We start from the raw sequence: 26428 nt of genomic DNA, 5'->3' as shown, positions 1-26428 counted from the left end.
CCATTGTGTGTATTTTCAAGTCGAAGATACTGTTGGCTTTGGGTGCTATAGAATATCTAAGGCTCCCTCCAACAATAGCCAACGAGGTTATATTGCGCACACAAGAGCGTCCTCCACCAGCCCCCCCCCCCCCCAGGCGGCACCAAGAAGAACAAACAGACCAAACCCGTGCGAATCTCCGCAGGGCCGCGCCATACAACAGGATCACATCTCCATCACAGCTTCCCTCTGCATTTCTCCAATTCATCCTCACTCCACCCCCCCCCACAGACACCATGATGGACGACGAAGACGACGACTTCTACGACCCCGCCGACGCGGTGCCCGTCCCCCATGACCAGAACGGCTCTCAGCATCCCCCGGCGGACTCCAAAGCTCAGGACTCCAACGATGGAGAAGAGGAGGAAATCGAGGTGGAAGAAGATGAGGTATGCGCGAGCATCCGAGTAGCCCTCAAACCACTGTTTCGCCAGCTCTGACTCTCTGTTAGGATGACTTCAACATCATCACCGAAGCGCCACCGGATGCGCCCGCTCCAGAAGCGTGAGTCTGTTGCCCTTCTCGGGCGTCTTTCGTTCTAACCTGGGACAGTCCGCATCCTCGTCACGCCAGCCTACGCGCCGAGTCGCAACGCCCGCCATCCGCAGATTCCTCCCCGCTTGCCAAATCAATAACACCGACCGCAACCCCGAAGGCCGAAGCTGTCACCCCGGTACCGGCCAGTGCACGGCCTTCGGTGCCTCAAAAGCCAGGTTCTGCCTACCCCCCCGTTCACGCGTCGAATATCGATGTCCATGCAAACCCCGTCCATCCCACGACCGGAAAGCCAATCATGCTGACCGACATGGATTCCGATTTCCCCGAGGACGATAAGCCGTGGCGGCGACCAGGCTCCGACATTACCGATTATTTCAATTACGGGTTCGACGAGTTTACGTGGGCGAGCTATGTGTTGAAGCAGCAGGAACTACGCAAGGAGATTGGGGATCAGAAGAGACAATTGGACGATATGCAATCGTTCTTAAGCATGGGACTCCCGCCGATGCCCGGCGGTCCTCCGCCAGGAGCGGGACCAGGGGCGCCTCAAGGCAACGCACCGCCTCCCATGCCTGGCATGCCTGGCATGCCCGACATGTCACCAGATATGATGCAAGGCATGCTATCGAGCATGATGGCGCAAGGCCTCGACCCCTCGTCCATGGATCCCATGTCGTTTATGCAGCATGCCCAGGCCATGATGGGCGGGCAATCCGGCGCAGGCGGCGGACAGCAAGGTCAACCTGGGTTCGGTGGGCAGGGTGGTGGCCAGCCGCAAATGGGATACGGAGGCGGTTATGGTGGGGGAGGAGGCGGTGGAGGCGGTCGCGGTCGGGGGAGAAGATGGTAGAACTCAAAATGTAACTCAATTCGCGGTCCCGTTATAGTAATCATAAAGCCTGAGCAAGGGTAGCATGTTGGGAGACAGGGTGAAGTTCAGCAAGAACCCAGAACCAAGACAATTCTGACAGCCGGGGGTGTACTTGCCCCGGGGGAAGGGAGCTAGTTTAGCTACTGGCCTGGCAAGGCGCGCAGTCAGTATTTCTGGTGGGGAGAGGCCCCCAGCCATTCCTCGACGAAGCAATGGCAATGGGGTGAAACAGGCATGTATAGTGTCAAGAGAGAGAGAGAGAGTACCAGCGAAGTTCTGCAGCAAGATGGGGGAGACTGGAGAGGTGAGAGGTGAGATACTACCCTCGGCAGAAACGGAGGACGGGGGAAGCTGTCGGTCTTGGCATTCTGGAAATTTCTCGCGAGTCCAGATCAGATCTTCGTTCCCCGGCCGCTTCCTCTTCTTCTTTTCGCTCTCCACGCACCCAACGACTTCCCATCTCTCCCTGCTCCTCCTCCATCCTTAGCGCTACACCCCCGTGCCCGGCACTCCAATCCACACTCTCATCACAATGGTATGTTCCAACTATCGATCTGCGATCCCGCAGAGCTCCGTTTGAACTTTTCCGCCCATCTTCGCCTGCACGGCCATCTCCCTTCAGACTCCCGATTGCCATCACCATCCATAAATCATCTATCATCTATCCTCAGCCATCGCTAATGTGTCTGTCATCACTCGATTAGTCTTTCCTTCGTAACATCAAGAACCTTGCGCCTCTCATGGACCGCGTCCTGGTCCAGCGCGTCAAGCCCGAGGCCAAGACCGCCTCCGGTATCTTCCTCCCTGAGAGCAGCGTCAAGGAGCAGAACGAGGCCAAGGTCCTTGCCGTTGGCCCCGGTTTGGTTGACAAGAACGGCCAGCGTCTGCCCATGAGCGTCGTCGCCGGTGACCGTGTCCTGATCCCCCAGGTATGTTTGGATAGTCGCTACGTTGCGTTTTCGTGGGATATAATTGCTGACGAGGATGGTGTTCTAGTTCGGTGGCAGCCCCGTCAAGGTTGGCGAGGAGGAGTACACCCTCTTCCGCGACCATGAGTATGTGTCCCTTCCTTTTGTCTTCGCTCGGAGCATCTGAATTGTGCATACTGACTCTCCGCTAGGCTCCTTGCCAAGATCCGCGAGTAAATTGGACTAGTCAAATGGAGTTCATTTTTTAGCTGTCATGTTCACGGCTTAAGGCCGAACCACTTGTACTATACCTCCCGCGCAAAACTATGAGCTTCAACCGTACAAACTCCCCGGAACAACCAAAAAAAAAAACGAAAAGAAAACCACCACCAACAGGGTTATAGGAGGGATATCTCATCTCTCCTTCCAATCTTGGGCTAACGTCTTGACCTGCATTTATTCTCGAAAGCGTGAAATGACTGTTTTGCATACCACACGATGTACTTTAAATATACTAGCAACCATCCTGTCCTACATTGTCTGACGCGATGAGGGCAAGTAATCCGATCTGATAATCTCCTCTCTACTGATTCTCAGTTTCTTCCGTACGCATATACCTACCTATCAAACTCTGCCGACAAGAAAATAGTCATCCCATCTACCTGGTCAAAGGTAGGTAGGCACCGTCTTCCCAATTAAGGGGCGTAGAATTCTAGAACCATCTAGCACATAGCCGTGGTAAACGGCTCAACGTTACGGAGACAACTACTCCGTAAGACAATATAAGCTCGTGTAATCGAGATACTGAGCTAAAATAGACCGAAACACAAGAAGCTGTACGGGGTATTAGAGGGACCGTCATATAACAGGTCTATGCGGAATAACAGCAGGCCGCCGCTGACGAAGCCTACATTCCTCCTGCGTTGACAAAGAAAGTAAACAAGAGCCCGAGCCTTCAATATGAGGGACACCGCTACCCCGGAGCGCAGGGGAATGCCGGCCAGGAGAGTTCTTCAATCGGTAAGTCTGTACATCGTATGTGGTAGGTATACACGTCGCGTCTCTTCTGAATACTGCGGTAGATAGTAGGGCTCAAGTTTGCATGTTTGGTGTACTGTCTACCATTCAAGTAAATTTTCGAAAAGGATACGGAACGCAGATTGGTTATTTCGTGACTTAATACTCAAGAGACATCCCCTCACGTGTACTAGCTGTCTGAAGCTGTCCAAAAAAAAAAAATCCCCCGATCAGCGCGATGATTTACTTATTCATTGAGCAGGACGGGGAAATATAGTATGGAGCGAACATATATATAGAACGGGCCATGTAGCACCCGCCCAGCAAAAGAACCACAGAAGCCTGAGCCTAGTGTATTTAGTATTTCACTTGTTTTCCCCCCTGATCATAACTACCGAGAGATATCGAGGCCAGACATGATTTTGTAAATATTGTTCTCCGTACCAGTGGAGGGGAGGGAAAAGTTCGCTTACTACTTGGTGCAGGGAGATCGCTGCGCTTCCATTCGCCCGGCGGAAGTACATAGCTCCGCCTATCGTATAGCCCTCCACAACACGTCCACTCCAGGAAGAATAACAACAACGCCCATCCTCGACGACCAAGTATTGTGGGCGTGACACATTCTAGAACCCATGAGACTTGTTCATCATGCCAACCGTCTAGGAGCGCCGAATTCGCCAATTTTTCGTAGAGTAACCAGCAAGTATAAGTATTCATCTACTGGATCATTGCCATTCCTCCCCGGCGCGCAGCATACCGCCGGATACGCGATAGGATGCCACAGACTCACAGCACATATCAGACATCTGCTCCCCCAAGCAACCACCACCCCCCAAAACCAACTCCCAGCCTCCCCAGTACCCAAGATAAGATCCAATCTAATCTCCAGAATCACCTACCCGACCGATCGACCACAGACTCGAATCTTACATTCCCCATCCTGCAAAGGCCCGTCCCGTCCAGTCCAACACGGAGGTTCCATCCATCCGCGTCCCGTCTCGGTCGTGCGGAAGCCAAGCAAGCCGTCCACCACCTCCCTCCCTCCCCTGCCCTATCGCACGCTCCTTTCCCCCCCTCCCCTTTCTAGAATCTAGTGCCACGCGCTCGAATCCTACCTTATCTGATCGTTTATCCCTATTTTTTCTTTCTAATTTTGACACTCCTGCAGGCTTGTGGATCTGGGGTCGTAGGGCTGGGGGCGGTACCTTATTCGAGTCTATTTGGACTTCCGTCAGACTGTTACATACAGCTTTGTATTGTCATGTGGTACCAGGTGTATCACCCACCCACCCACCTGGTACCTGGACCTGTCTCTCTCTCTCGCTCTCTACATGGTACCTTGCCTTATATGTCTCTCCGCTCTGTACTAGGTAGTGTGTACCTGAATAGTCTATTGGTTTTGTTTCTCTATATCGGCAGTACCTGCATGGTATGCTGCGCTTGGATCGAACGTGTCAGACTGATCTATTGTACCACCTGCCTACCTCGAATCTCTGGATGCGGCGTATGCGAACGCGGCAAGAGAAGCAACTCTCGCCTCGGGCGACGTCTCTTATGTGCAGACAAGCTGCCTACAGCGTGGCCGGATTGTGTACTCTACTTTCGGTGCGGAAGGCAAGTGACAGACGTAGATCATATCGTTCTATTCACGACTTATCACAAGTCTAAGCAGCATCAACTCCAGAACGAGTAGTATCCCCTCTTCCACTTGCCCTGCAGTGTAAAGCCGGGCAATCCGTTTGTGCCGTCAAGAAAAATAACAGGATAACGTAAACAACCATATCATGCCATGCATTGAGAAGAAAGAAAAAAGAAATTCTCAGAGAAGATTAAATTAATTAGAAGCCAGAGAAACCTGTCCTTTTCTACGCGGAACCAAACTCCTTGATGTCGGTCTTCTTGCCGCACAGGGCAAGGGGCACGATGCCAGAGACGTGCATCTCCGGGCCGTACACGTGCATGTTGAGGTCGAGCTCCTGACCGACGGCCTTAATGTTCTTGAGACCCTCCTGGTAGTTGGGACCGGCACGACGCACCCAGATCTGGACCTTGTGCTCGTTGAGGACGGGGGCGACCTCGCGCAGGGCGCGGATGACACCCTTGAAGGTCGAGGCAACGTTGGTGAAGTTGGCAATACCACCACCGATGAAGAGCACCTTGCCCTCGGGGTGGGTAGGGGCACGCAGCATCAGGTCGAGGACAGTGCGGGCGTAGTTGTAGGTCTGAGTCTCGGTGGGGGCACCGGAGTACTCACCGTAGTTGGCGAGCTCGCTGACGAAGCCAGCGGAGGCAATGGCATCAGCGTACACGACGGAGGCACCACCACCGGCAACCAGAGTCCAGACGCGGCCGTTGGCGTTGAGGACGGTAAGCTTGAGGGAGGCACCAGTCTTGGCGTCCATCTCGGAGATGAAGTTCTCCTCCTTGGTCAGCTCACGGCCGAAAGGAGCGGGGAACTCCATGGGCGGGCCAGCATCGATGTTGACCTTGTCGCTCTGGGGAAGGGTGGGCAGACCCAGGTTGGCAGGGCTGCGGGCAATGGCCCACTTGGTACCGCACTCGAACTCAGCAGTCTGGTCCAGCTTGGCAGCCAGATCGAGGAAGTGCACGTCGGCGGAAGTGGCGTCGGCGTTGGGGATGACAACCAGAGGGTTGATCTCGAGGTAGGTGAACTGGCAGTCGACGTAGACGGCGTACAGGCGGGAGATGAAGTCCACCAGGACGTTGTGAACACCCTTGGGCACCTTGCTCAAGAGAGTGGCGGCAATCTCCTCGTTGGAGGGGTAGTTCTTCAGGTTGACGGGAATCAGAAGCTTCTCCGCCTTGGCGTCAACATCACCGACGTCAACACCACCCTCGTGGGTGAAAAGGATCCAGTCACCCTAGACGCCGTTAGCCACGTGCCCTGCTGGACGGAGGACCGCGATGGTCGAATGGGCTACTTACCTCACGCACGGAGTGGATGTTGATATAGTACTCAGTCTCCTGGGGGTGGGGGACGAAGGGCTCAACGAGGAACTGACGGAGGACACCAGTGACGGTCTCGACCTGGACGTCCTTGGCGGCACGAGCCTCGATCCATTCCCTGGCCTCAGCCCAGGTCTTGTTCAGGGCCAGCAGACCGCTCTTTCCACGTCTCTTGATCAATTGGTCGGGCTTGGCCACGAACTTGGAGCCGGGGACCAGCAGCCACGGGTAGAGGACCTCAGCCTGGTCGAGGACATCCTTGACGGCAGCATCTTCGGGGAAGTGGAGAGAGGCGAGCTTGGGGGGAGCGTTGTGCGTGGAGGACGGAGGGAGGGGAGTAGGCTTGATGACGGGGGCGCGAGTGAGGTGGTAGTTGAGGATGGCCTTGCCATCAGCCTCGAGGATCGACTTGGCGGACATGATGATCGTAAAGGTGGTGGAAGAGGGGGAGAATTATACTATAGAAGGGAGGGGACGTTAGAGATGTGGGACAGGCAGATGTATATACGGAGAGCAAGTTCGGTATACCTGGAGGAGGAGAGCTGGAGGGGGAGGGGGGAGATGAGGGAGAGGAATGGATGAGAGTGTTTGTGTGTGTGTGTGTAGTTGTGGTGGTATGGGAGAGTGTCACCAACCAACGGAGCAGAGTTGAAAGAAATGGAGATGTGGGAGGGGGAGTGTGAGGAGGGATGGATGGATGGGAGTGGGAGGAGGAGGAGGAGGAGGAGGGGGGAAGGAGGAAAAAGAAGAAGTGATGCGGAAGGGAAAAAAGAGAAGACCCAAACGGGAATTGGAGAGCGGCGCGCCGAGGAGGAGGAGGAGGAGGAGGAGGAGGAGGGACTAAATTCCTCACACTACTCCGTAGTCCGTTACTTACTTTGGTTGGTACTAGTTTGAATTTGATGATATGCAGCGAGTGGATGAAGCAAAAATTTTGGGGAGGGAAGAAAGGAATGGAATGGAGTGATCATCTGAAGCCGCAGCCAGAACCCAGAACCCAACGTGAACCGGCAGAAAAGACAAGAAAAGACAAGAAAAGACACCAAAACGGCACCGATACCAGGGAGGGTCAGGGCCGAGCTCGGGCAATACAGGGGCCGGAGGGGCTTAGCGCGGGCGCTGCTGCAGCTGAACGACTTTGTTGAGATTCGGTGGAGCCGCCGTAACGAAAAAGCGGGTCGGCCCAAGACCCAGCCTGTCACCCGGGATTGGCGGCGTTGGGGATCCTCGGGAGGCCTTCGCGAGTACAGCCTGGACAGTATCCGCCCTACGCTGTAGCCTCAATACTGTAGCCCCTGGAGATGCTGCTCCATGCCATTTGTTGGGTACGTGGTCGCTTTTGTTGGCCGCGCACACGGACGGGAATAATACTTCCATGCAGGCAGACGAGTTCAGTACACGGTAGTACAGGAGTAAGTAAGTAGTAGTCAGTACCTTATGTGTAGGTACCTGGTCCTGCCCGATGATGTAATGGCCCGGATCCCCAGCTAGTTAGTCCAGTACTACGTACTTACTTAGCCAGCTTCCCCATACTTTTTTTTTTTTACCCATGGCCTAAGGCATTCAGGCTTCCATACTATCTATCTACTGGGTACTTGTACAGGGAGGGGGGGATCATCCACCAGGCTTCAAAGAACTATTTACTCCGTACTTCATACAGGATCTATCTACCTTACCTTACCCGCCCGACAGGCAGTATCATTCCAGAAGCATACCGCTGTTTGGATGGATCTTTCGGTGAGGATGGACTAGATACTCACCTCGTGCATACGCATCGACCCAGTCCCTGGCCGCAACGTCGGGAGTGGGATCCACCCGGCTGGCCCCAACCGCTGAACCAGGCCACCTCCGGTTCTCATTCTACCATGTATATCCTATACTATCCGCCTCGTTGAACGTCCGTAATACGGAGTACCGTGGACATCCAAGCTCACTCGGCCCATGTTGGGCAATGCTCCCCCTCGCCAGCCTGGATCGCGTGCCCCGATCCTGACTTCATCTGTGCAGCCCGCGGAATGGATTGACCTGCTTGACTTGACATCACCACGAAAGTTTCGCCTATCTACCGGTCAGCCATCCGACGGAGTTTGTTGGCCGTAGGAGGGTGGAGGATGGACGGACGACCAGTCGATCGATCCCTCCTTCTCTTCTGTCTGAGCTGGGCTGGGGCTTGTATACTCCGGACTCCGGACTCCGTAATCACCCATTGCCATCAGACAACCATTATTCGGCTCCTCTGCGAAGAAAGTCCGCCGTGAGGGTGCCGATAATAAGAATAATATCCATCATCAGTCCTCGTAATTCCCCCACTGGGGTTTCGGACCAGACCTCGCCTGAACTCGGGGGGGGCCACCTCAGGCACGGAACGGTACCGTACGGGCGATACCTCCCCATTCATACGCCTGCGGTATAGCTGCCGTATCACAGTACAGCCTCAGTGCCTGTGTTCTTCCCTTGGCCCCATAATTCTTTACCCATCAAGCTCCCGATATCGTCCCCTCCCCTCCTCTAGCTGGTAAGTGTACTTTTTTTGGTTTTTTTTGGGGGAGATTTAATTTTTGATTTTTAATTTTTTAATTTTTTTTTACCCTTTCCATTTCCATTATTTCCATTTCCTTTTTATCTTACATCTTGTTTTTCTCCCATCTCCCGCCTCTTCCCATCAATCCACTCCATCTTCCTCTCCAAACCCATTTCTCCATCCTCCCTGGTTGCATCTCCCAGCTTCCTTCCCTTTTGTCCTCCTCCCATCCTCCCACCCACTTCCTTTGTGTTCGAGTCGCAGTATCTGGAGCGGCTTGTGACTACCTCTCTTCCTCCATACCTCCATACTTCTACCTAATAATACCCTTCCCCCTCCTTCTTTAATCCTTTCCCTTCAAACAAGCTCTGTTGACAGGTATGTCTGTGTGTGTCTGCGTCTGCGTGCGAGTGTGTGGTTGTTGGTTGTGGACTCACGGTTCCATGTGGCCCCGGATGTGATGATTCCTGTTCATCTTGATCGTCACATCCTGTCCATCCTCCCCATCCGTTACTTCTTCACCTGGGGAACCGTCGTCAACTGACTGCTTGCCCCGCCATCTAGAGTACTCCAGCAATCATGCCTACCTCTGCTCCTTTGGTCAACACCGCCAATGGCTCTTCCGCCAACGATAACATCACCCGTTTCGACCCCCCCAGCCGTGTGCTCTCTCCCCTCAACCACGCCCTCTTCCACAACAAGACGAGATGTTTCGTATAGTAAGTCGCCGTGGTGCCTGGTGGTCAATTGCCTGGATTGACCATGATCACAGTGGTATGCAGCCCCGGGCCGTCCAGGGTATGCTCGACTTCGACTTCATCTGCAAGCGCAGCACTCCCTCCGTCGCCGGTATCATCTACACCTTCGGTGGCCAGTTCGTGAGCAAGATGTACTGGGGTACTAGCGAGACCCTGCTCCCCGTCTACCAGGATGTCTCCAAGGCCATGGCCAAGCACCCCGACGTTGACACCGTTGTCAACTTCGCCTCCTCCCGCTCCGTCTACAGCTCCACCATGGAGCTGATGGAGTGCCCCCAGATCAAGTCCATCGCCATCATTGCCGAGGGTGTCCCCGAGAGAGTACGTTCCCATGCTGCGGTAACCAATGGTGTACTGTGCTAACCAGACAACAGCGTGCTCGTGAGATCCTGGTGACTGCCAAGGAGAAGGGCATCACCATCATCGGTCCCGCTACCGTCGGTGGCATCAAGCCCGGTGCGTTCAAGATCGGTAACACTGGTGGTATGATGGACAACATTGTTGCCTCCAAGCTCTACCGCAAGGGTTCCGTCGGTTACGTCTCCAAGTCCGGTGGTATGTCCAACGAATTGAACAACATCATCTCTCAGAACACCGACGGTGTCTACGAGGGTGTCGCCATCGGTGGTGACCGTTACCCCGGTACCACCTTCATTGACCACCTTCTCCGTTACCAGGCCGAGCCCGAGTGCAAGATCCTTGTTCTGCTCGGTGAGGTCGGTGGTGTTGAGGAGTACCGTGTCATCGAGGCCGTCAAGAACGGCACCATTACCAAGCCCATTGTTGCCTGGGCCATTGGTACCTGCGCTAGCATGTTCAAGACCGAGGTTCAGTTCGGTCACGCTGGTGCCTCTGCCAACTCCGACCTGGAGACCGCCGTGGCCAAGAACAAGGCCATGCGGGAGGCTGGCATCCACGTCCCCGAGACCTTCGAGGACCTGCCCCAGCTCCTTGCCGAGGTCTACCAGGACCAGGTTAACAAGGGCATTGTCAAGCCCCAGCCGGAGCCCGTTGTCCCCAAGATCCCCATCGACTACTCCTGGGCCCAGGAGCTGGGTCTCGTCCGTAAGCCCGCTGCTTTCATCTCCACTATCAGTGACGACCGTGGCCAGGAGCTTCTGTACGCTGGTATGCCCATCTCTGATGTCTTCCGCGAGGACATCGGCATCGGTGGTGTCATGGCCCTCCTGTGGTTCCGTCGCCGCCTCCCCCGCTACGCCAGCAAGTTCCTGGAGATGGTTCTTATGCTCACTGCTGACCACGGTCCCGCCGTGTCCGGTGCCATGAACACCATCATCACCACCCGTGCCGGCAAGGACCTGATCAGCTCCCTGGTCGCTGGTCTCCTGACCATCGGATCTCGCTTCGGTGGTGCTCTTGACGGTGCTGCCGAGGAGTTCGCCAAGGCTTTCGACAAGGGCATGAGTCCCCGTGACTTCGTCGACACCATGCGCAAGGAGAACAAGCTGAGTATGTTTCCCACGGCCCCGATTGTGACGGTATCGTGAACCTGTGACTGACGCGTTATATCTAGTCCCCGGTATCGGCCACCGTATCAAGTCCCGCAACAACCCCGATCTCCGTGTCGAGCTGGTTAAGGAGTACGCCAAGAAGCACTTCCCCAGCACCAAGCTGCTCGACTACGCCATTGCCGTTGAGACCGTCACCACCTCCAAGAAGGACAACCTGATTCTGAACGTCGACGGTTGCGTCGCCGTCTGCTTCGTCGACCTCATGCGCAACTGCGGTGCCTTCTCCCCCGAGGAGGTTGAGGACTACATGAAGATGGGAGTCCTGAACGGTCTGTTCGTTCTGGGCCGCAGCATTGGTCTGATTGCGCACTACCTGGACCAGAAGAGACTGCGCACTGGTCTGTACAGACACCCCTGGGATGACATCACCTACCTGCTCCCCGCCCTCCAGAAGGGTGGCTCGGAGGGCCGTGTCGAGGTTAACGTCTAATTTTCTATCTGTCTCCCTTAATACATTTTACATCTCATGAATTAGTCATAAAATCCGTCCTTGTTGACGTCGGAGTTACGATGGCTTGCTTTTCGCCATTATTTCGTTCTGCATCGGTTTGGTTCATTTCATATCTCATCTATTTCAACTTACAATCTGTAGTAGCACATGTGGGCATGGCTAGCTGATAAGGTTGATGAATATCACGCAACGATTCAAGAAACGCGCAGATTCCTGTGGACTCGTATTTGACTCTCCGTACCCCGTAGTAGTGTTGTAGCAGGAGCAATACGAGGAGTAGATACTAGATACTTGGCTGGAATTATTCCGCGGAAGTGCCTGCGGCGGGCGGAAGGACAGGGTGGGGCCCACCTGATTGGCAAACTCGGGCCCGTCGCCGGCAGTACTGAGCTTTACAGGGCGGTTCATCTTTCGGAGCATCCTTCCACGCAAACTGAACGATAAACCGACACAGAATTCTCCGGGAAACCGGCGCCTGCCTCATCCCAACCGCCAACCGCGCAGAAAACCCCGCGTCGACCCTCCTCCAAATCCATCCCATCCGACAACCCAAAAAAACCAAGTCACAATGGTCCGCATCAAACACCGCTACCTCCTCCTCGATATCCTCTACCCCGATCCGTCGACCTGGCCCTCCGCGACACCGTCCCGCTCCAAAAATGCCCCGAACTCCAAGTCTCAATCACAATTACAGATCCACTCACCTACCTCGGATGCCTTGACGCCTAGTTTGTTGGCCAGGATGGTGAGGGAGGAAGTCGCAGAGCTTTTTGGTGACTATGGGGTGGGGAGATTAGGTGGTGCTGGCGCGGGTGGTGTTAGTGGTATGTTTTGCTGTTTGTCGGTCTACTGGCTGAACGAATCCCTGCTTTTTGTGGTGCTTGGGCTTGGTTGGATCCGCTGACCCTTGTTTTCCGGGTATGCAGTGAAATATCTTTCGCACGCTACGTCAACGGCTATCATTCGCTGTCCCCGCGCGTCTCTCCAGCTGGTCTGGACCGCTCTCACTTGCATATCGCAGGTGCCTGGGTTCAGTGAGAAGGGGTCGAAAAGGTCCGGGACTACGAGGCCATGTGTGTTTCGGGTTATTCGCGTGTCGGGGACGATGCGCAAGGCTGAGGAGGAGGCTATCCGTCGTGCTAGGAGGGAGATCGTGCGTCTGAAGGGCCTGGATGAGATCGGGGTGTTGGAGGGGTTGGTGGGTGGGTTGGTGGAGGCAGATGATAGTACTCCCGTTGCTGGAGTTGCTGAGGATGTGATGATGATGGATGACAGTGATGACGATGAATGAATGAATGAATGAAAGAAAGTGGGCTACAGGGAGAGAGATTTTGGTCGGGGCGCATGTGCCCTGCATGGGGGAGTTCTTGTCTTTCCAATCACGCTATTAGAGATACCCTATTATACATTGTATGGATGGATGTTGAGTCAGAATCATGTCATGATTTTCGTATAATCTTCACCCCGCTATCGGGTATTGTGCCTTGGCGGATGTTGTCGTATTCATCGTCATCGTCATCTTCATTGTTGTTGTCATCCAGGTTCTTCGCCGTGTCTTCAGCCGCCTGTTCCCTTGCTTTGGCCTCCTTCTCCAGCTCCTGCAGCTCGTGTTCGTCATAGGTCTCTTTCGCATCCAGCCAGCGTTCTTGTACATCCCGAACATCCATTGTCCCCAAGCCCTCTCGGACAGCAACCTGCCAGATGGTGTCGTTGGCGCCCTCCGCAGGTCCGAAGACGTACCCACTAGCCCGATCAATGACCTTCAGCAAGTTCATCATGCTCTTCTTATCTTCCACCGCGAGTGTCTCAAACCCTACCAGCCCGAATTCTTCGACTAGCTCAATGATCGCGCTGTTGAGGGGGCCAAACTTTTCATGCGACAGGCGCGAAGACTCAGCTTCGAGATGAGGGAGAAGATAGTTGAGATCCTGCACTTCCGTGTAGTAATCTAGGTTGAAAGGTAGCGGGGCATAGTTGGATAGATTATCGATCTTGGTGAGAACGTTCAGGTGAGGAAGGTCCATTTGAAGCATCGCGCGGAGGGAGAGGAGAAGAGCCGAAATGTACATCGACGGTAATGTAAGGTTGTAGGAATCTATGAGATGGATCACAATCAACTGCGCCGCAGCAAGTTAGCAGCCGCGTCTATACAAGTAGGAGACGGCGGGGGTCGTACTCGATACCCCAATTTTTGGATTTTGAAAAAGATATTCCGTAGGGAGGAGTGGTGTGTAAACAGCTCGACTTGACCTGGACAATCAAATAGAACGTAGTCCTCTGTTGTAGGAAAAGCCGATGATCAGCATTCTAGATCGGACGGCACACCCGGATGTAATTTATGCGCATACCTTCGAGCCCCTTCAACCCCTCCTCCAGCCAGTCAAAGTTCTCCTCCAGTTCTTCCAGCGCATACAAAACACCGCCGTTCGGTCCGAGAGAGTCCTCACTCATGATCTCTTCCAGCGTCACAAGGTCGCGAACGTCCAGCGCACACGGATACGACGTTTGATCATTTGCGGGGTCCAGGTTGACGATGGAGCATTTGCGGCCGATGGCTCCGAGAAACTGATGCATGCCATTGCAGAAGGTTGACTTCCCCGCCCCCGGGGGGCCTATGACGAGTTGTGCGAACGGCATGGTGGGCGTTCTTCCTCGAAGAATGTGCACGACCGAGAGAATGCGCCGTGTCGAGCTCGGGGCAATCGATGATGATGACGGCGGGGAGAATATTACGGGGCGGTGGGGGCCGGCAGAAAACGACCAGCAGTTGAGGCTTGGATGACGCCGGGCCGATCAACACCAGTTCCTCTCGAGAGCTCGCTGTCGATTTTCACCAAGGAATCATGGCGTCTAGTGAGTCGCAACGTCAGCAACCCTCGCTTGAACTATACTGACGCGCTACCAGGTCAATTTACTGTCGCGTCTCCGCCGACGGATGCTATCTCCGCTTTGAGGTTCTCCCCCAACCCCGAATCCACGCGAATCGTTGCCTCTTCCTGGGACAAGAATGTGTATCTGTACGACCTGCGCGATGAAAATGGCGCTGTAGGAGAGGGCAAGCTGCTTCAGAAGTTCGAGCACCGTGCTCCGGTGTTGGACGTGTGTTTCGGAGCAACAGAGGATGAGATCTACACGGCTGGTTTGGATTGGGACGTCAGGAAGTGAGCGCACACCCCATAAATGGCCTCGATCCCACCCCCCAAGTTCGGTTGTTGGCTGACCATCTTCAGAATTGATATAGCGTCATCTACACAAACCGTGCTCAGCACCCACGAAGCCGGTGTCCGAAGCGTCGTCTACAGCAAGGAGCACAACCTAGTCATATCCGCATCCTGGGATTCCACATTGCATGTGCACCACACGAACGACCCCGCTACCGCCCCCGCTGTCATTCCCCTTTCATCCAAGCCCTTCTCCGTGTCTCTTACTGCTACCAAGCTCGTTGTCGCAATGGCCTCCCGCGCCCTACACATCTACGACCTCAAGGCACTGGCTCTCCTCTCCGCTCAGTCGGAGGGTGAAGGGTCAAACAAGATTGAGGTTGAACCTTGGCAACGAAGGGAAAGCAGTCTGAAGTTTATGACCCGCTCTGTGGCGTGCATGCCCGACGATGCAGGATACGCTTCGTCGAGTATCGAGGGACGTGTCGCGGTCGAGTGGTTCGACCCCTCTGCTGAGTCTCAGGCACGGAAGTACGCCTTCAAGTGTCACAGGCAAACAGCAGATGATATCGATGTGGTGTACCCGGTCAATGCGCTCGCGTTCCATCCTGTTCATGGTACGTTTGCGTCTGGCGGTGGTGACGGCGTGGTTGCTCTCTGGGATGGTATCGCGAAGCGCAGAATCAGACAGTACCAGAAGTACCCGTCTAGCGTCGCTGCGGTGGACTTCAGCGGCAATGGAAAGTACCTGGCGATTGCCATCAGTCCGGGTTTCGAGGATGGAAAGGACGACGTTGTTGAGGGGGCGGTCAAGATCTTTGTGCGTGAACTTGGGGAGACGGAAGCGAAAGGAAAGGGCGCCAAATAAAGATGTTGTATTATAAAAATATCCGTCCCAAGGTCTGGCGCGCGGAGATCTGGTGTTCCTAATCTTGGTTAATGATCTTATGTCTACGACATGCCATAGAAAGCGTAAAACAATTAAATTCGTGCTAACGTCGACATGGTATCATTGTGCTTTTGCCCCTATTCTCTGGACTTGCCGTATATAGCTCAATGGGCAACTCGATCAAGCAGCTGCCTTTCTAACAGACACGGAGCCGTCGGGCATACCGAAGTAGGCCGCAATCGGCTTCTGACCTCCAACTCCGCCAGCGGCCTGGGCCTGAGGACCAGTCAGCCCGGAGAAGATACCAACGTCCAAGACACCGGGGATCTGTTTGATCGCCTCGGAGAGCGCGTGCACCTCCCAGACGCCCTCCTTCCCACTGCCGTCCTTTCCGGCGGCCACGTCTGCCTGCGTAAGGAGAGTCGGGAATGGGGCGTCGACAATGAAAAAAGACTGGTCGGTCTTCAACGGCCCTTGCTTGACGTCTGCGTTCAGGCGGACGGCGGGATCCACGCTGCCAATTTCCCGGAGCGCAGTCAGGACCCGAGCGGCCGCAATAGGCGCAACTTCGATGGGGATGTATTTCCAGTTGGAGAGAAGGCGGGACTGGAGTTTGCGGGAGTCTGTTTGAGGACATGTCAGTCGAACTGTCATGGAAGCCAGGAATATCCTGGACGGAGGAGGTCGGGGCCAGATCTACACACCAGCCACGCAGATGAACTCCTTGGCCTGGAGAGCCACAATCTTCTCCTGGAACAGACAGGCCCCACCGCCCTTGATCAGGTTGAGCTCGTCATCCACCTCGTCGGCTCCGTCGAAGGCGACATCCAGCACGGTGCCCTCGGGAATGGCATCGAATTCCACGGCTGTCAGGCCCGCGGAGACGATGAGCTGTTTGGACTGGAAACCCGTGGGGATGTATTTGGTGCCGGAGGTGTCTACCCCGGACTCCTTGATCGCCTCTACCACGTAGACGATGGTCGAGCCGCTGCCAATGCCGACGTACTTGGCATCCTTGGGGTAGTGGTTCTCGACGGCAGCCTTACCGGCGGCACGCTTTGCGGCTTCGATGATGCTAGCCATGGCGAAGTGACGTTGCGATGGACCGGAACGGGCGAAAGGAAGGGGTGAAAAAGAGGGTGACAAACGAGGGGCGTGTAGGCGAAGACGAGAAGTGGAGGAAAAGGCGTACGGCCGGGTTCTGTAGGGAGAGGGGCGATTAACACTCAGGCGGACCCTGCCGGAGCAGAAACTCTCGAGCGCTGCCCTGCGAATTCGGGGGGAGAGATGGTGACGGTGGATGCCGCGGTGGGGAAGAGCTCGAGATTCCCAGATGGACCACTTACAGCAGGGAAAGACCGCCACGCGGGATGGCGGATGTCATGGCATGGAATCTGACACTCGAAGTCTCTCCTTGACCGAGCTGCCTGTTTGATGTAGCGTTCTCCCTCAGTCATCACCTGGATTTGTTTGGCGTCGCGCAACTTTTTGTTCCGGCGGGGTTGTGTCGTCATCGCCGCCATCGCCTCAGGCAGCCAGGCAGCCAGGCAGCCCAGGTGCATGGATGGGTGTCACCTGACGGCCGCCGACATGGGGAGCCTCGGGCCACCGCGTGGCTGGACTCAATCCGTCCTCTCCATCCATCCATCCAAAGTAGTCATTCCCGTGTCGGCGAATACGGTACACAGTCACGGTAGTGTCGGACTCCACACTCGCAATCAAGGGCTCCGCGGTGAGACAAGCTTCCCCCTCGACGGCCTCGCCTCTATCTTCTATATTCTCTAAACCTCTTTCCCGTTCCTTCTCCGCACGAGCCCCTCATGACAGAGGCTTTCCCCAGGGCCCTCGTTGGCCCATCTTCCAAAGAGCGGAGGTATGACCGCCAGCTGCGCTTGTGGGCGGCCAGTGGCCAGCAGTCCCTGGAGGACTCGCGCGTGCTTCTGGTCAACTCCGATGGATCCTGGGGTAAACAGAACACTGGAGTGTCCGGTGTAGTCGGGGTCGAGACGCTCAAGAACCTCGTACTTCCCGGCATCGGGGGCTTTACCATCGTGGACCCGGCCGTTGTCACGGAGCCCGATCTCGGCGTGAACTTCTTCCTCGAGGAGGCCAGCTTGGGCAAGTCCAGAGCCGAGGAAACCTGCCGATTGCTGAGAGAACTAAACCCGGACGTAGAAGGGACTTTCCAGACCAAGGTATATTTGTCGCGTAGGCATCCTTGGTCTCAATCATGATCTCCGCGTGCTAATCAAGTTTTCAATCTCAGCCGATCGCAGAGCTCCTGCGAGATCCGGAGTTCCTGCCACAGCATAAGCTGATACTGGTATCTGGCCCCGTGAAACGCTCTTCCTTGGTGGCCCTCCGCAAGTCTGCCAAATCACTGGGTATCCCAGTGCTGTATGCGCGCTCGGTTGGCTTCTATTCGATCTTCTCCCTGCAGCTTGCAGACGTGTTTCCCATTGTAGAGACACACCCGGACCCCGAAAGCACGCAGGACCTTCGTCTCCTGAACCCTTGGCCAGAGTTGGCAGCAGTCGGGGCTAGCATCAGCAACTTGGAAAGTTTGGATGACCATCAACACGGTCACGTTCCGTATATACTACTTCTACTCCACTACCTGGAGCAATGGAAAGAAGCCCACGATGGCAACGTCCCATCGAACTACAAGGAGAAATCCGAATTCCGAGAGATGGTCCGGTCCAGTGCACGAACGAGCAACCCCGAAGGCGGCGAGGAGAACTATGACGAAGCCGTTGCGGCAGTTCTGAAGTCGCTGAATCCGTTCAGCTTGCGCAGTTCGATCCGCGAAATTTTCGAGATGGAGGAGTGCACACGCCTTAACTCAGGGTCCGCCGATTTCTGGGTCATTGCAGCGGCCGTTCGCGAGTTTTACCAGAGACACAACGTGCTGCCCCTGCCGGGCTCGCTTCCCGACATGAAGGCCCAGTCGGCCGATTATGTTTCGCTCCAGAATATCTACAAATCGAAGGCGAGAAAAGACATCGAAGAGGTGACTGAAATTGTACGACGTATTGAGGTGCAGCTCGGGACCCGTGTAGTCGAAGTCGCGGACAAGGACATCGAGGTTTTCTGCAAAAACGCGGCTCACATCAAGGTCATTCGTGGTCGTGATATCCCTCAGGTCGCTGGAGACGCGCATAGCCTGAAGACCCTACGGAATCACCTGAGTAATGACGAGTCATCCATCCCCATCTTCCTTGCGTTCGAGATTTTGGACGATATCGTGACCGACATCCAAGACGGGAAGAGGCCAGAAGCAGCATTGGATGATGAGACGGTGTGGGAGAGTGGAATCGAACGCATGGTTGGAGCGCTCACCTCGGACGACCCATCGGCTGTGGACGACGACGCCCGGGAGCGCATCCGAAAAGCCGCCCGAGAACTCCGACGGACTCAGGGCGGAGAGCTGCACAATATCTCCGCGCTGACGGGCGGACTCGTCGCACAGGAGGCACTCAAGGTCATTACGAGACAGTACGGGCCTCTGGATAATACCTGCATCTTTGACGGTGTACGCAGTGGCAGCGAAATGTACAAGCTGTGAGGAAGGTGGTGGTAGTGGTGGCGATCCAAAACCAGAACCTGCATTAGCCCCTACGAGGAGTCTTCTCATGACATGAATCACGAGTTTCAAGAATCAATTCTCCGGTACTTAGTACTGTCAGCCGTATGCTCTCCTCTCCATCTTCTCGGCATGTTTGCATTTCGCACCAGAAGATTGAACTGGACGATCGTCCCTGGCCTGCCCCGTGCGAGATTTCCCGAACATTCAATACTAGCTGTTACATCGAGAGCAACAACCTTCTGCATAATACGGAAAAATGGCGGACGGTAAGTTAACTCCAGGGTGAGCCAATTACCCTATTGGAGTTTCGCAGATTTTGCGAGAATAATAATAATGGGCAGGCCAGGGACTGTACCGAGACTACAGAGTGGTGCTATGGCGCTTGGCTCGGGTTCCGCGGGACCCGGGCCCTTCCCTGCGGCCGGGTTTCCCTTGCGTAGTATTCGCCCATTGATCAACTATAATAAGACCCTTGTTTTCCGGACCCTGATCCAAGTCATCCTCAACTTGTCCTGATTAATATCCCGGCCCAAGACGTGGGCTACTTGCATTTCGTCATTCGAGCGCCGCCGAATCGGGTGTCCCTGATGTGGCCGATATTATTGCTCCCTGCTGCTTAACCTCCGTCCTTTACATAGAATGGCCCCGGATTTGGGTCGCCTGTTCCCAAATCGGAAAGGGACAACAGGACCACCGATACTACTTCAACGGAGGTCATCTGATGCTTTCATTATCTTTGTGGTGGTTTTCGCCGTCTTCACGGTACGATCAGCCCAGAAACCCCACCATACCACATACTAACGGACAGTGTCACACAGGATGTTCTGCTATATGGATTAGTATGCGGCCCGTCGTTTGTTCCACTGTTCGACGTTGCGTCTGACTTTGGCTATAGATTGTCCCCGTCGCTCCAACTGCTTTACATGAGCGGGTTGGGTTGCCAGTAGGTCAGGGTTAGTGCGCTCCTTTGGGTCGTCTTCCCAATCCGCCCATGAACCTTGCTAATTCGTTTTGCAACGGGATTAGAGCAAACATGGACGTCTATCTTGCTGGCGCTTTACGGGGTAGCTCTTCTAGCAACGTCGCGTAAGTAGTGACTTCGAGATGTGGCCCCGATACAGTCTTCTGGCTGACCTTCTGTTGCACACAGCCGCGGCAGGATACATAGCTGACCGGCTTGAATCTCGGTGGTGGCCTTTTATAGCGGGCCTGGTGGCCCTGGGTGCCTCCACCGCACTTCTTTGCGTGGGAACCCATCTTGGTTTATGGATCGTGGGGCGCCTCTTCCAAGGAGCATCCACAGCGGTTGTTTGGACCGTTGGAGCAGCAATGCTTGTGGACACCGTTGGCAAGGAGGGCCTTGGCCAAGCAATGGGATATATGGGAATGGGCATGACTCTTGGCATCATGGGCGGGCCTCTGCTCGGAGGAGTCATCTACGCCCGTGGAGGATACTATGCCGTTTTTGCCCTGGCGTTTGCACTCATTGGGGTGGACATTGTCCTCCGATTCGTCATGATTGAAAAGAAACACGCCGCCAAGTGGATCAAGCACGAGACGCCAGAGAGCCCACTCAGTCCTCCGCCAGAGACGAAGGAGGAGGGCTCAGATCCGGAGAATGTTGTATTTCCATCGGGGCTTGATGCGCCGCATGACGACCCCAAAGGCATAGCCACAGCCGGCTCCCCGCCCCCTATATCATCGAAAGATCCAGCTTCGCAAAAGCCCAAGAGCGCTGTGCTTACTCTGTTGGCTTCTGACCGAATGGTGGTCACTATCTGGGCCTACTTCATCGTGTCCGTCATGCTGACCTCCTTCGACAGCGTGCTCCCGCTTTTCGTCGAGGGAACATTTGGCTGGGGCCAGACCGGCCAGGGGGTTATCTTCATCCCGCTGTCCATTCCTCATATCACCGATCCGCTATTCGGCATCATAAATGACAAGTATGTGAATGCTCGACGCTATATGGCGGCGGGAGCGCTCTTTGCGAGTCTTCCTCTTATTGTGTTACTTCGGTTCGTCACGCACAACTCGATGGGCCAGAAGGTACTGTTGTGCGCCCTCCTGGCTCTCATTGGGGTTTGCATCGCCTCCCTGATGCCCCCTCTCCTGGTCGAAGCATCGTACATCGTGCACGAGAAGGAGGAACGGACGCCCAACGTGTTTGGCAAAGGCGGCGCCATGGCGCTCGCATACGGGATACTCAACACGGCATACGCTGCTGGAATGATCGTCGGGCCGTTCTTTGCGGGGTTCATCCGGGACGACGTCGGCTGGGGCACCATGACGTGGGCGTTGGGCTTGCTGACGGGAGTCTCGGGGGTTCCTATCCTGCTGTTCCTGGGTGGATCTGTCTTTGCGACGGAGAAGGAGGAGAGCGCAGATACCAGCTTGGGGGGGCAAGCGTAAATGTATATATGCACAATGCTTAATAGAATAGAGATCTCCAATCGGAACATACTATGTTTTGTGTTTGTGTCTCGGGGGGGGGGGAGAACCGCCCAAAAAACGAGTCGATGGTCGGTCTCCCCGCAGCCCCGCGGGAAGCGCCCTCGTGGAGCAGGCAGGTCGGGGAGAAAGAAGCCGGACCGACCACCCGACTCTTTCTCCCCTTCCACATACTATGTACTTTCCCCCTCCGCCTATCACACACATAGACATGGCATCCCCACATATACCCCACCAGCGTCTTCATGCTACCTTCAAGGGCATCGAGAGGGAGACAGAAGAGATCAATGTCCATGAATTCCGGGGCATCAAGTACGCCTCAGTGCCGGCGCGGTTCGAGCGGGCGCAGCCGGTGGATGGCTGGGGCGATGCCGTGGTTGATGCCACAAGCTATGGGTATATATCTTGACCTCCTAATTCCGTCTCACCCCCACTGGCATCTCATCATATCATCGGACAGGCCGCGATGCCCACAGGTCCATGTGGATGTTCGCCATTTGCTGCGCATCCCGGAGGACGTGTCGATAGAGAAGGAGCCCGAGGACGAGTTCGAGTGCTTGAACTTGGATATCACCTGCCCTCCATCGGGGTCCGCAAAAGGCCCCCTGCCTGTCCTTCTGTGGATTCACGGTACGCGCAGTGCCTAAATGGGGATCTTACGCTTTTGGACACTGGACACTTACCATTTTCATATCATCCAGGGGGCTCGCAGGTGGTAACCTTTTGTTCAGCTGCGTCCAAAGTCTGCGGTAAGAAAGTGACAGGACGGCGCTGCGTACGGGAACTGATATCCAGGATGACAGATCCGATCAAAGTTGTGGCCGATTCAATCCAGGCTGATCAACCTATCATCTTCGTTTCCATCAACTATCGACTCAACATCTTCAGCTTCGGCGACGGCAAGGAGAAGAACCTTGCAATCAAGGACCAGAAGCTGGGAATTGAGTGGGTGCGGAATAATATTTCAGCCTTTGGAGGCGACCCGGTTCGTACAGCCAAGTCCCAGAGGGGTGTACTGTGTGCTAACCCATGTCTCTCATAGGACAATATCACACTTGCAGGAGAGAGCGCTGGTGCGGTGTATGCCCATGCGCATTTGGTTACCGGGACACCGGTCAAGAGGGCCGTCCTGGCATCTGGAACTCTGTATCTCTCACACCCTCTGCCCCTCGAAAGAGGCCAGGGACTCATCCAGGCGCTCGAAACCAAGGTACAGGAACTAGGCCAGCCGTCATTGCGGCAAGCGTCGGTGCCAGCTCTCATACGAGCTTTGGAGGAGTGCAAAGTGAACACCATGTGGATACAGGAGGAGGAGGAATTTCGGGATTGGGAAACCAAGCCAGAGCTGGTCGAAGAGGTTATGATCGGTGATACTGAATACGAGGTGGGTTGTTGGTCTTGCAGGCAAACGAATGGTTCACTGACCGTCCAATCTATACAGTCGGTGATATGGAGGAATGGGATCGAAACGCTGGATGGGCAAGCTATAGCTGCTGCCTTCGAACAGAATGAACAATGGGGTCCGAGGCTGCGCAAGATGTACCAGGTTGTTGCGGATCGTCCGACTGCCAGCAAGCTGGGTGCCTTAGACCTGGTGCACGACGCTCGATATACGGCCCCGGTTGAGGTGGTCTCTGACAAGCTACGAGCAGTAGGCAAGCGAGTCTACAAATACGTGGTGGACCAGGCCAACCCATGGCAGCCGTCCAGTCGAGCTCACCATGCCGTCGACCTGCTCTTCCTGTTCGATGGCATTGATCTCTCCTTCAATCCGGCCGCGAAGACCGTTGGGCAAGAGATGCGGAAGCGCTGGATACAATTTGCCAACGGCTGCAGCCCATGGTCTGAGGAGCAACGATTCGCCTACGGGCCTCTGGGGGAATGTAGGGAGATATCCGAGTCTCAGGTGGCATCGCGTCGGCGGGTCGGGCATGTACAAGCGCTGAGGGAGGCTGGGCCGGGAGTCTACATGCCTATTATATTTGCCCTGACGACCGGGAAGATCAGTTTGTTGAATTAGAGGAAATCCACATCTGTATCACCTTCGAGAGAGAGTGTGTCCTTTTTGGGCGTCGTACAGATCGCCAGTGGCGTGCCCCAGTGCACTAGCGCGAGGCCGCTAGTCCCTATAGTAGCATTTTGCCCGGATACATAATGTCAGTCTACATCAACGTCATGTTCCGCTTCCGCTTCCTGTCGTTCTCACCGGCGTCAATATTTCGATCATATATCCTATGTACTGTACTTCGGCACTTCCGCGATAGACACGCAGCCGGAGGACCGAGGCAGCAAGCAGGCAGCAAGCAGGCAGCAAAGACCGGGGCGACTTCCCCGCGGGTGACTCAGCCGTGAGTCATGTGGGGCCGCGATATTTCCACTCCTCCTTCCGCTTGTTGCCTGTTCCCTTCGGCAACATCTCCCCCAGCACATCTGCCGAACTATATCCAACCGGACCGCGCGTTCTCGCAGCATGACGACCCATTCTCCCTCCCATATATTAGACGGGAGCTCGTCGCTCCTTGCCACGTCTCGTTCCCTCCCGACTTCCTCAATCTCCCCCCGTATAGATTGCTCTCTTGATGTCCCCGATCGCCATGCCCGCGACGAACGAGCTCGCAGACCCCAGGGAATACCAGAAGATATTTCACTGGGCGGAGACACAGAAGGATGGCTCGATCCCCTCCTTCAACACCAGACGGAACGACCCCTATGAGGTGCGGATCATGCGTCCTTCCCCCGGCTATCTGCCGTCTCTTGTTAACAGATTGTGGCCAGTACCAAGCCGGATTCGGCAACTCGTATGTCACAGCACACCCCGCCGGCATCCCGCGATTCAACCGGCTGATATAGTTCACCCAACAGCTTCGCGTCCGAGGCGGTGCCTGGCACCATCCCCCAGGGCCAGAACAGTCCTCGCAACGTGCGGTTCGGTCTGTATGCCGAGCAGATGACGGCAACGGCCTTTATTGCCCCCAGGCATTGCAACAAGAAGGCATGGCTGTATCGCGCTCGTCCGGCTGTTGCCCACCAGGGATTCGTAGGTTATGGAGCGACATCTATGTGGCTGTGGGGTGTATCCTGACATGACTGTAGACCGATCTCCCTGATAACAAAGACACCGAGTCCAACTTCCTGGCTATGAACCCGAGAGTTCATGTCTCTCCCACCCAGCTTGCTTGGCACCCCTTTGATATCCCCAGCAGTGGGGAGGTAGACTTCGTCTCTGGCCTCAAAACGGTGGCTGGCTCTGGCGAGCCCACGCTCCGTGAGGGTCTGGCCACACACGTCTACGTTGCCAACGCCAACATGACTCAGAGGGCCTTTGTGAATTCCGACGGGGAGATGCTCATCATTCCCCAGCAGGGTGCTCTCGACATTCAGACGGAATTTGGTCCGTTGTTTGTCCAGCCCGGAGAGATTGTCGTTATTCAGCGCGGTATCCGCTTCCGCGTCGATGTGCCCGATGGTCCGTCTCGTGGTTATATTCTCGAAATCTGGGGCAGCCAGTTCGAACTCCCGGAACTGGGACCCCTTGGTGCCAACGGGCTGGCCAATGCCCGGGATTTCCTGTTTCCCACGGCCAAATACGAGATCACTAAAGAGCCGTGGGAGGTGGTTTACAAGCTGGGGGGCAAGTTCTTCAAGAGTACCCAGAACCACAGCCCGTTCGATGTCGTCGCTTGGCACGGCAACTATGTATGCATCCCATATCCCCTCCGCGGTCCGTTGCAGAGAGCTGATCGATCGGACAGGCGCCGTACAAATACGACATGACCAAATTTGTCAACGTCGGCTCCATCTCGGTCGACCACATCGACCCCTCCATCTTCTGTGTGCTCACGGCCAAGTCGCGTGACATCACCGCGCCTTTGGCCGACCTGCTCATCTTCTCTCCTCGATGGGACGTCGCATCACGTACGTACCGTCCATCTGGCTACTCATTTTGCACTGTATTCTTTACTAACAGCGTTGAAAACAGACACTTACCGCCCCCCATACTACCACCGCAACGCCGCCTCAGAACTAATGGGCCTGATATACGGCGATTATGGCGGTCGATCGGATGCATTCCAGCCCGGAAGTGTCTCTTTCGAGTGCGGAAGTAAGCAGCCCCCACGGCCTGTCACATCCTAATAGCCATCCGGACAACTACTCACTAACATCCCCACCGCAGTGGTCCCCCACGGCGTCGCCTACGAGGAATTCAAAGCCGCCACCGAGACCGACCCCCCAGCGATGCGCATCTCCGAGGCCTCCATGGCATTCATGTTCGAGTCGAGCCGCCCGTTTACCATCACAGATTGGGCCTGGACAAGCGATAAGAGACACGAGCACGAGCCGAAGATGTGGGATAGCCTCGTTGACAACTTCTCCAGCCATGCGCAGGAGGTGGAGGAGTTATTGGCGAAGAAGGCCCAGGGATTGAAGATTTGATTCGTATTGGATGGCACTGTCTGTTGCCGCGCCGTGTTGTTTTTGATGTTGTATTTACCGTGTCGATTAGCCTTCCATGCATGTTTAATACCTATGTACTAGTACCTACTTATATCTGGAATCGTCTCGGGTTTTCAACCGCCTTATATTTCTGCCGTTAAGATGCCCGGTGACGTGGATATGACGCACGTGCAACTGACTGGTCACGTTTCTTTTCTTCATCTTCCATGTATCTATCTATCGAACCACCGGGAGCTCGGATGTTTCACCGCGTGGCCATCGATCGATCAGTGGGCCAGATAAAAAAAGAAGAAAAAGAAAAAAGAAAAAGAAAAAGAAAAAGAAAAA

At 55.1% G+C, this 26428-nt stretch overlaps 12 protein-coding genes across 12 annotated transcripts; 9 read left to right on the top strand and 3 right to left on the bottom strand.

The window, feature by feature from the left end:
• Nucleotides 1-136: 136 nt before the first annotated feature.
• On the top strand, nt 137-2904 carry fip1 (cleavage polyadenylation factor subunit FIP1). The gene is made up of 7 exons (XM_025540579.1): nt 137-428; nt 491-543; nt 592-1361; nt 1549-1571; nt 2113-2337; nt 2405-2463; nt 2529-2904. Exons 1-7 carry the CDS (start codon nt 276-278, stop codon nt 2551-2553), a joined length of 1308 nt encoding a protein of 435 aa, XP_025395228.1. The 5' UTR covers nt 137-275; the 3' UTR covers nt 2554-2904.
• Nucleotides 2905-4510: 1606 nt separating this feature from the next.
• Nucleotides 4511-5112, top strand: BO70DRAFT_153294 (uncharacterized protein). Its single transcript, XM_025538231.1, has one exon. It carries the CDS (start codon nt 4595-4597, stop codon nt 5024-5026), a length of 432 nt encoding a protein of 143 aa, XP_025395227.1. The 5' UTR covers nt 4511-4594; the 3' UTR covers nt 5027-5112.
• Nucleotides 4851-6942, bottom strand: aclA (putative ATP citrate lyase subunit (Acl)). The gene is made up of 2 exons (XM_025544242.1): nt 6280-6942; nt 4851-6215 (listed from the first exon to the last, which is right to left on the bottom strand). Exons 1-2 carry the CDS (start codon nt 6718-6720, stop codon nt 5199-5201), a joined length of 1458 nt encoding a protein of 485 aa, XP_025395226.1. The 5' UTR covers nt 6721-6942; the 3' UTR covers nt 4851-5198.
• A 2150-nt stretch (nt 6943-9092) lies between these two features.
• BO70DRAFT_366088 (putative ATP citrate lyase, subunit 1) lies at nt 9093-11768 on the top strand. The gene is made up of 4 exons (XM_025544241.1): nt 9093-9540; nt 9594-9900; nt 9954-11049; nt 11114-11768. The coding sequence occupies exons 1-4, from the start codon at nt 9401-9403 to the stop codon at nt 11539-11541; spliced, it is 1971 nt and encodes a 656-aa protein (XP_025395225.1). The 5' UTR covers nt 9093-9400; the 3' UTR covers nt 11542-11768.
• A 362-nt stretch (nt 11769-12130) lies between these two features.
• On the top strand, nt 12131-12844 carry BO70DRAFT_276302 (Rpp14/Pop5 family protein; the record flags this gene model as incomplete). The annotated part of the gene is made up of 2 exons (XM_025538989.1): nt 12131-12386; nt 12489-12844. Coding segments are annotated over 2 exons (612 nt in total), but the record flags the coding sequence as incomplete, so codon positions are not given.
• A 71-nt stretch (nt 12845-12915) lies between these two features.
• BO70DRAFT_366086 (GTPase GPN2) lies at nt 12916-14237 on the bottom strand. The gene is made up of 3 exons (XM_025544240.1): nt 13911-14237; nt 13739-13839; nt 12916-13679 (listed from the first exon to the last, which is right to left on the bottom strand). The coding sequence occupies exons 1-3, from the start codon at nt 14197-14199 to the stop codon at nt 13002-13004; spliced, it is 1068 nt and encodes a 355-aa protein (XP_025395223.1). The 5' UTR covers nt 14200-14237; the 3' UTR covers nt 12916-13001.
• Nucleotides 14238-14378: 141 nt separating this feature from the next.
• BO70DRAFT_366085 (WD40 repeat domain-containing protein) lies at nt 14379-15719 on the top strand. Its single transcript, XM_025544239.1, has 3 exons — nt 14379-14415; nt 14468-14723; nt 14793-15719. Exons 1-3 carry the CDS (start codon nt 14406-14408, stop codon nt 15589-15591), a joined length of 1065 nt encoding a protein of 354 aa, XP_025395222.1. The 5' UTR covers nt 14379-14405; the 3' UTR covers nt 15592-15719.
• Nucleotides 15720-15792: 73 nt separating this feature from the next.
• Nucleotides 15793-17082, bottom strand: BO70DRAFT_344907 (ribose-5-phosphate isomerase RKI1; the record flags this gene model as incomplete). The annotated part of the gene is made up of 2 exons (XM_025541478.1): nt 16317-17082; nt 15793-16235 (listed from the first exon to the last, which is right to left on the bottom strand). The coding sequence occupies exons 1-2, from the start codon at nt 16693-16695 to the stop codon at nt 15793-15795; spliced, it is 822 nt and encodes a 273-aa protein (XP_025395221.1). The 5' UTR covers nt 16696-17082.
• A 188-nt stretch (nt 17083-17270) lies between these two features.
• On the top strand, nt 17271-19545 carry BO70DRAFT_366081 (NEDD8-activating enzyme E1 regulatory subunit). Its single transcript, XM_025544238.1, has 2 exons — nt 17271-17807; nt 17879-19545. Exons 1-2 carry the CDS (start codon nt 17433-17435, stop codon nt 19175-19177), a joined length of 1674 nt encoding a protein of 557 aa, XP_025395220.1. The 5' UTR covers nt 17271-17432; the 3' UTR covers nt 19178-19545.
• Nucleotides 19546-19837: 292 nt separating this feature from the next.
• On the top strand, nt 19838-21607 carry BO70DRAFT_300609 (MFS transporter; the record flags this gene model as incomplete). Its single annotated transcript, XM_025539675.1, has 5 exons — nt 19838-19960; nt 20017-20037; nt 20094-20151; nt 20225-20284; nt 20349-21607. 5 exons carry the CDS (start codon nt 19838-19840, stop codon nt 21605-21607), a joined length of 1521 nt encoding a protein of 506 aa, XP_025395219.1.
• A 220-nt stretch (nt 21608-21827) lies between these two features.
• On the top strand, nt 21828-23668 carry BO70DRAFT_344896 (catalytic protein; the record flags this gene model as incomplete). Its single annotated transcript, XM_025541477.1, has 6 exons — nt 21828-22042; nt 22107-22276; nt 22348-22395; nt 22450-22631; nt 22689-23030; nt 23088-23668. The coding sequence occupies exons 1-6, from the start codon at nt 21858-21860 to the stop codon at nt 23664-23666; spliced, it is 1506 nt and encodes a 501-aa protein (XP_025395218.1). The 5' UTR covers nt 21828-21857.
• Nucleotides 23669-23863: 195 nt separating this feature from the next.
• On the top strand, nt 23864-26208 carry BO70DRAFT_323215 (putative homogentisate 1,2-dioxygenase). Its single transcript, XM_025540578.1, has 7 exons — nt 23864-24360; nt 24422-24444; nt 24509-24683; nt 24740-25342; nt 25399-25561; nt 25626-25748; nt 25821-26208. Exons 1-7 carry the CDS (start codon nt 24226-24228, stop codon nt 26078-26080), a joined length of 1482 nt encoding a protein of 493 aa, XP_025395217.1. The 5' UTR covers nt 23864-24225; the 3' UTR covers nt 26081-26208.
• The last annotated feature ends 220 nt before the right edge of the window (nt 26209-26428 follow it).

Source organism: Aspergillus heteromorphus, assembly GCF_003184545.1.
Source record: "Aspergillus heteromorphus CBS 117.55 chromosome Unknown BO70scaffold_36, whole genome shotgun sequence".
In the NCBI taxonomy this organism is placed as follows: Eukaryota; Fungi; Ascomycota; class Eurotiomycetes; order Eurotiales; family Aspergillaceae; genus Aspergillus; species Aspergillus heteromorphus.
This window is presented reverse-complemented; position numbering and strand designations above follow the sequence as displayed.

Bases quoted from the DNA above. Each gene is read 5' to 3' on its own strand.
- BO70DRAFT_366085 (XM_025544239.1), top strand. The intron at 14,724-14,792 runs GTGAGCGCACAC...GACCATCTTCAG, and splicing joins TTGGATTGGGACGTCAGGAA to AATTGATATAGCGTCATCTA.
- aclA (XM_025544242.1), bottom strand. From the start codon at position 6,720: ATGTCCGCCAAGTCGATCCTCGAGGCTGATGGCAAGGCCATCCTCAAC. The intron at 6,216-6,279 runs GTAAGTAGCCCA...AACGGCGTCTAG, and splicing joins ACATCCACTCCGTGCGTGAG to GGTGACTGGATCCTTTTCAC.
- fip1 (XM_025540579.1), top strand. From the start codon at position 276: ATGATGGACGACGAAGACGACGACTTCTACGACCCCGCCGACGCGGTG. The intron at 544-591 runs GTGAGTCTGTTG...AACCTGGGACAG, and splicing joins GATGCGCCCGCTCCAGAAGC to TCCGCATCCTCGTCACGCCA. The intron at 1,362-1,548 runs GTCGCGGTCGGG...GAGCTAGTTTAG, and splicing joins GGGAGGAGGCGGTGGAGGCG to CTACTGGCCTGGCAAGGCGC.
- BO70DRAFT_366081 (XM_025544238.1), top strand. From the start codon at position 17,433: ATGACAGAGGCTTTCCCCAGGGCCCTCGTTGGCCCATCTTCCAAAGAG. The intron at 17,808-17,878 runs GTATATTTGTCG...TTTCAATCTCAG, and splicing joins AAGGGACTTTCCAGACCAAG to CCGATCGCAGAGCTCCTGCG.
- BO70DRAFT_323215 (XM_025540578.1), top strand. From the start codon at position 24,226: ATGTCCCCGATCGCCATGCCCGCGACGAACGAGCTCGCAGACCCCAGG. The intron at 24,445-24,508 runs GTATGTCACAGC...TTCACCCAACAG, and splicing joins CAAGCCGGATTCGGCAACTC to CTTCGCGTCCGAGGCGGTGC. The intron at 24,684-24,739 runs GTAGGTTATGGA...ACATGACTGTAG, and splicing joins CTGTTGCCCACCAGGGATTC to ACCGATCTCCCTGATAACAA.
- BO70DRAFT_366088 (XM_025544241.1), top strand. From the start codon at position 9,401: ATGCCTACCTCTGCTCCTTTGGTCAACACCGCCAATGGCTCTTCCGCC. The intron at 9,541-9,593 runs GTAAGTCGCCGT...CCATGATCACAG, and splicing joins AAGACGAGATGTTTCGTATA to TGGTATGCAGCCCCGGGCCG. The intron at 9,901-9,953 runs GTACGTTCCCAT...ACCAGACAACAG, and splicing joins CCGAGGGTGTCCCCGAGAGA to CGTGCTCGTGAGATCCTGGT.
- BO70DRAFT_366086 (XM_025544240.1), bottom strand. From the start codon at position 14,199: ATGCCGTTCGCACAACTCGTCATAGGCCCCCCGGGGGCGGGGAAGTCA. The intron at 13,840-13,910 runs GTATGCGCATAA...TTCCTACAACAG, and splicing joins GGGGTTGAAGGGGCTCGAAG to AGGACTACGTTCTATTTGAT. The intron at 13,680-13,738 runs GTACGACCCCCG...GCTGCGGCGCAG, and splicing joins TCCAAAAATTGGGGTATCGA to TTGATTGTGATCCATCTCAT.
- BO70DRAFT_153294 (XM_025538231.1), top strand. From the start codon at position 4,595: ATGTGGTACCAGGTGTATCACCCACCCACCCACCTGGTACCTGGACCT.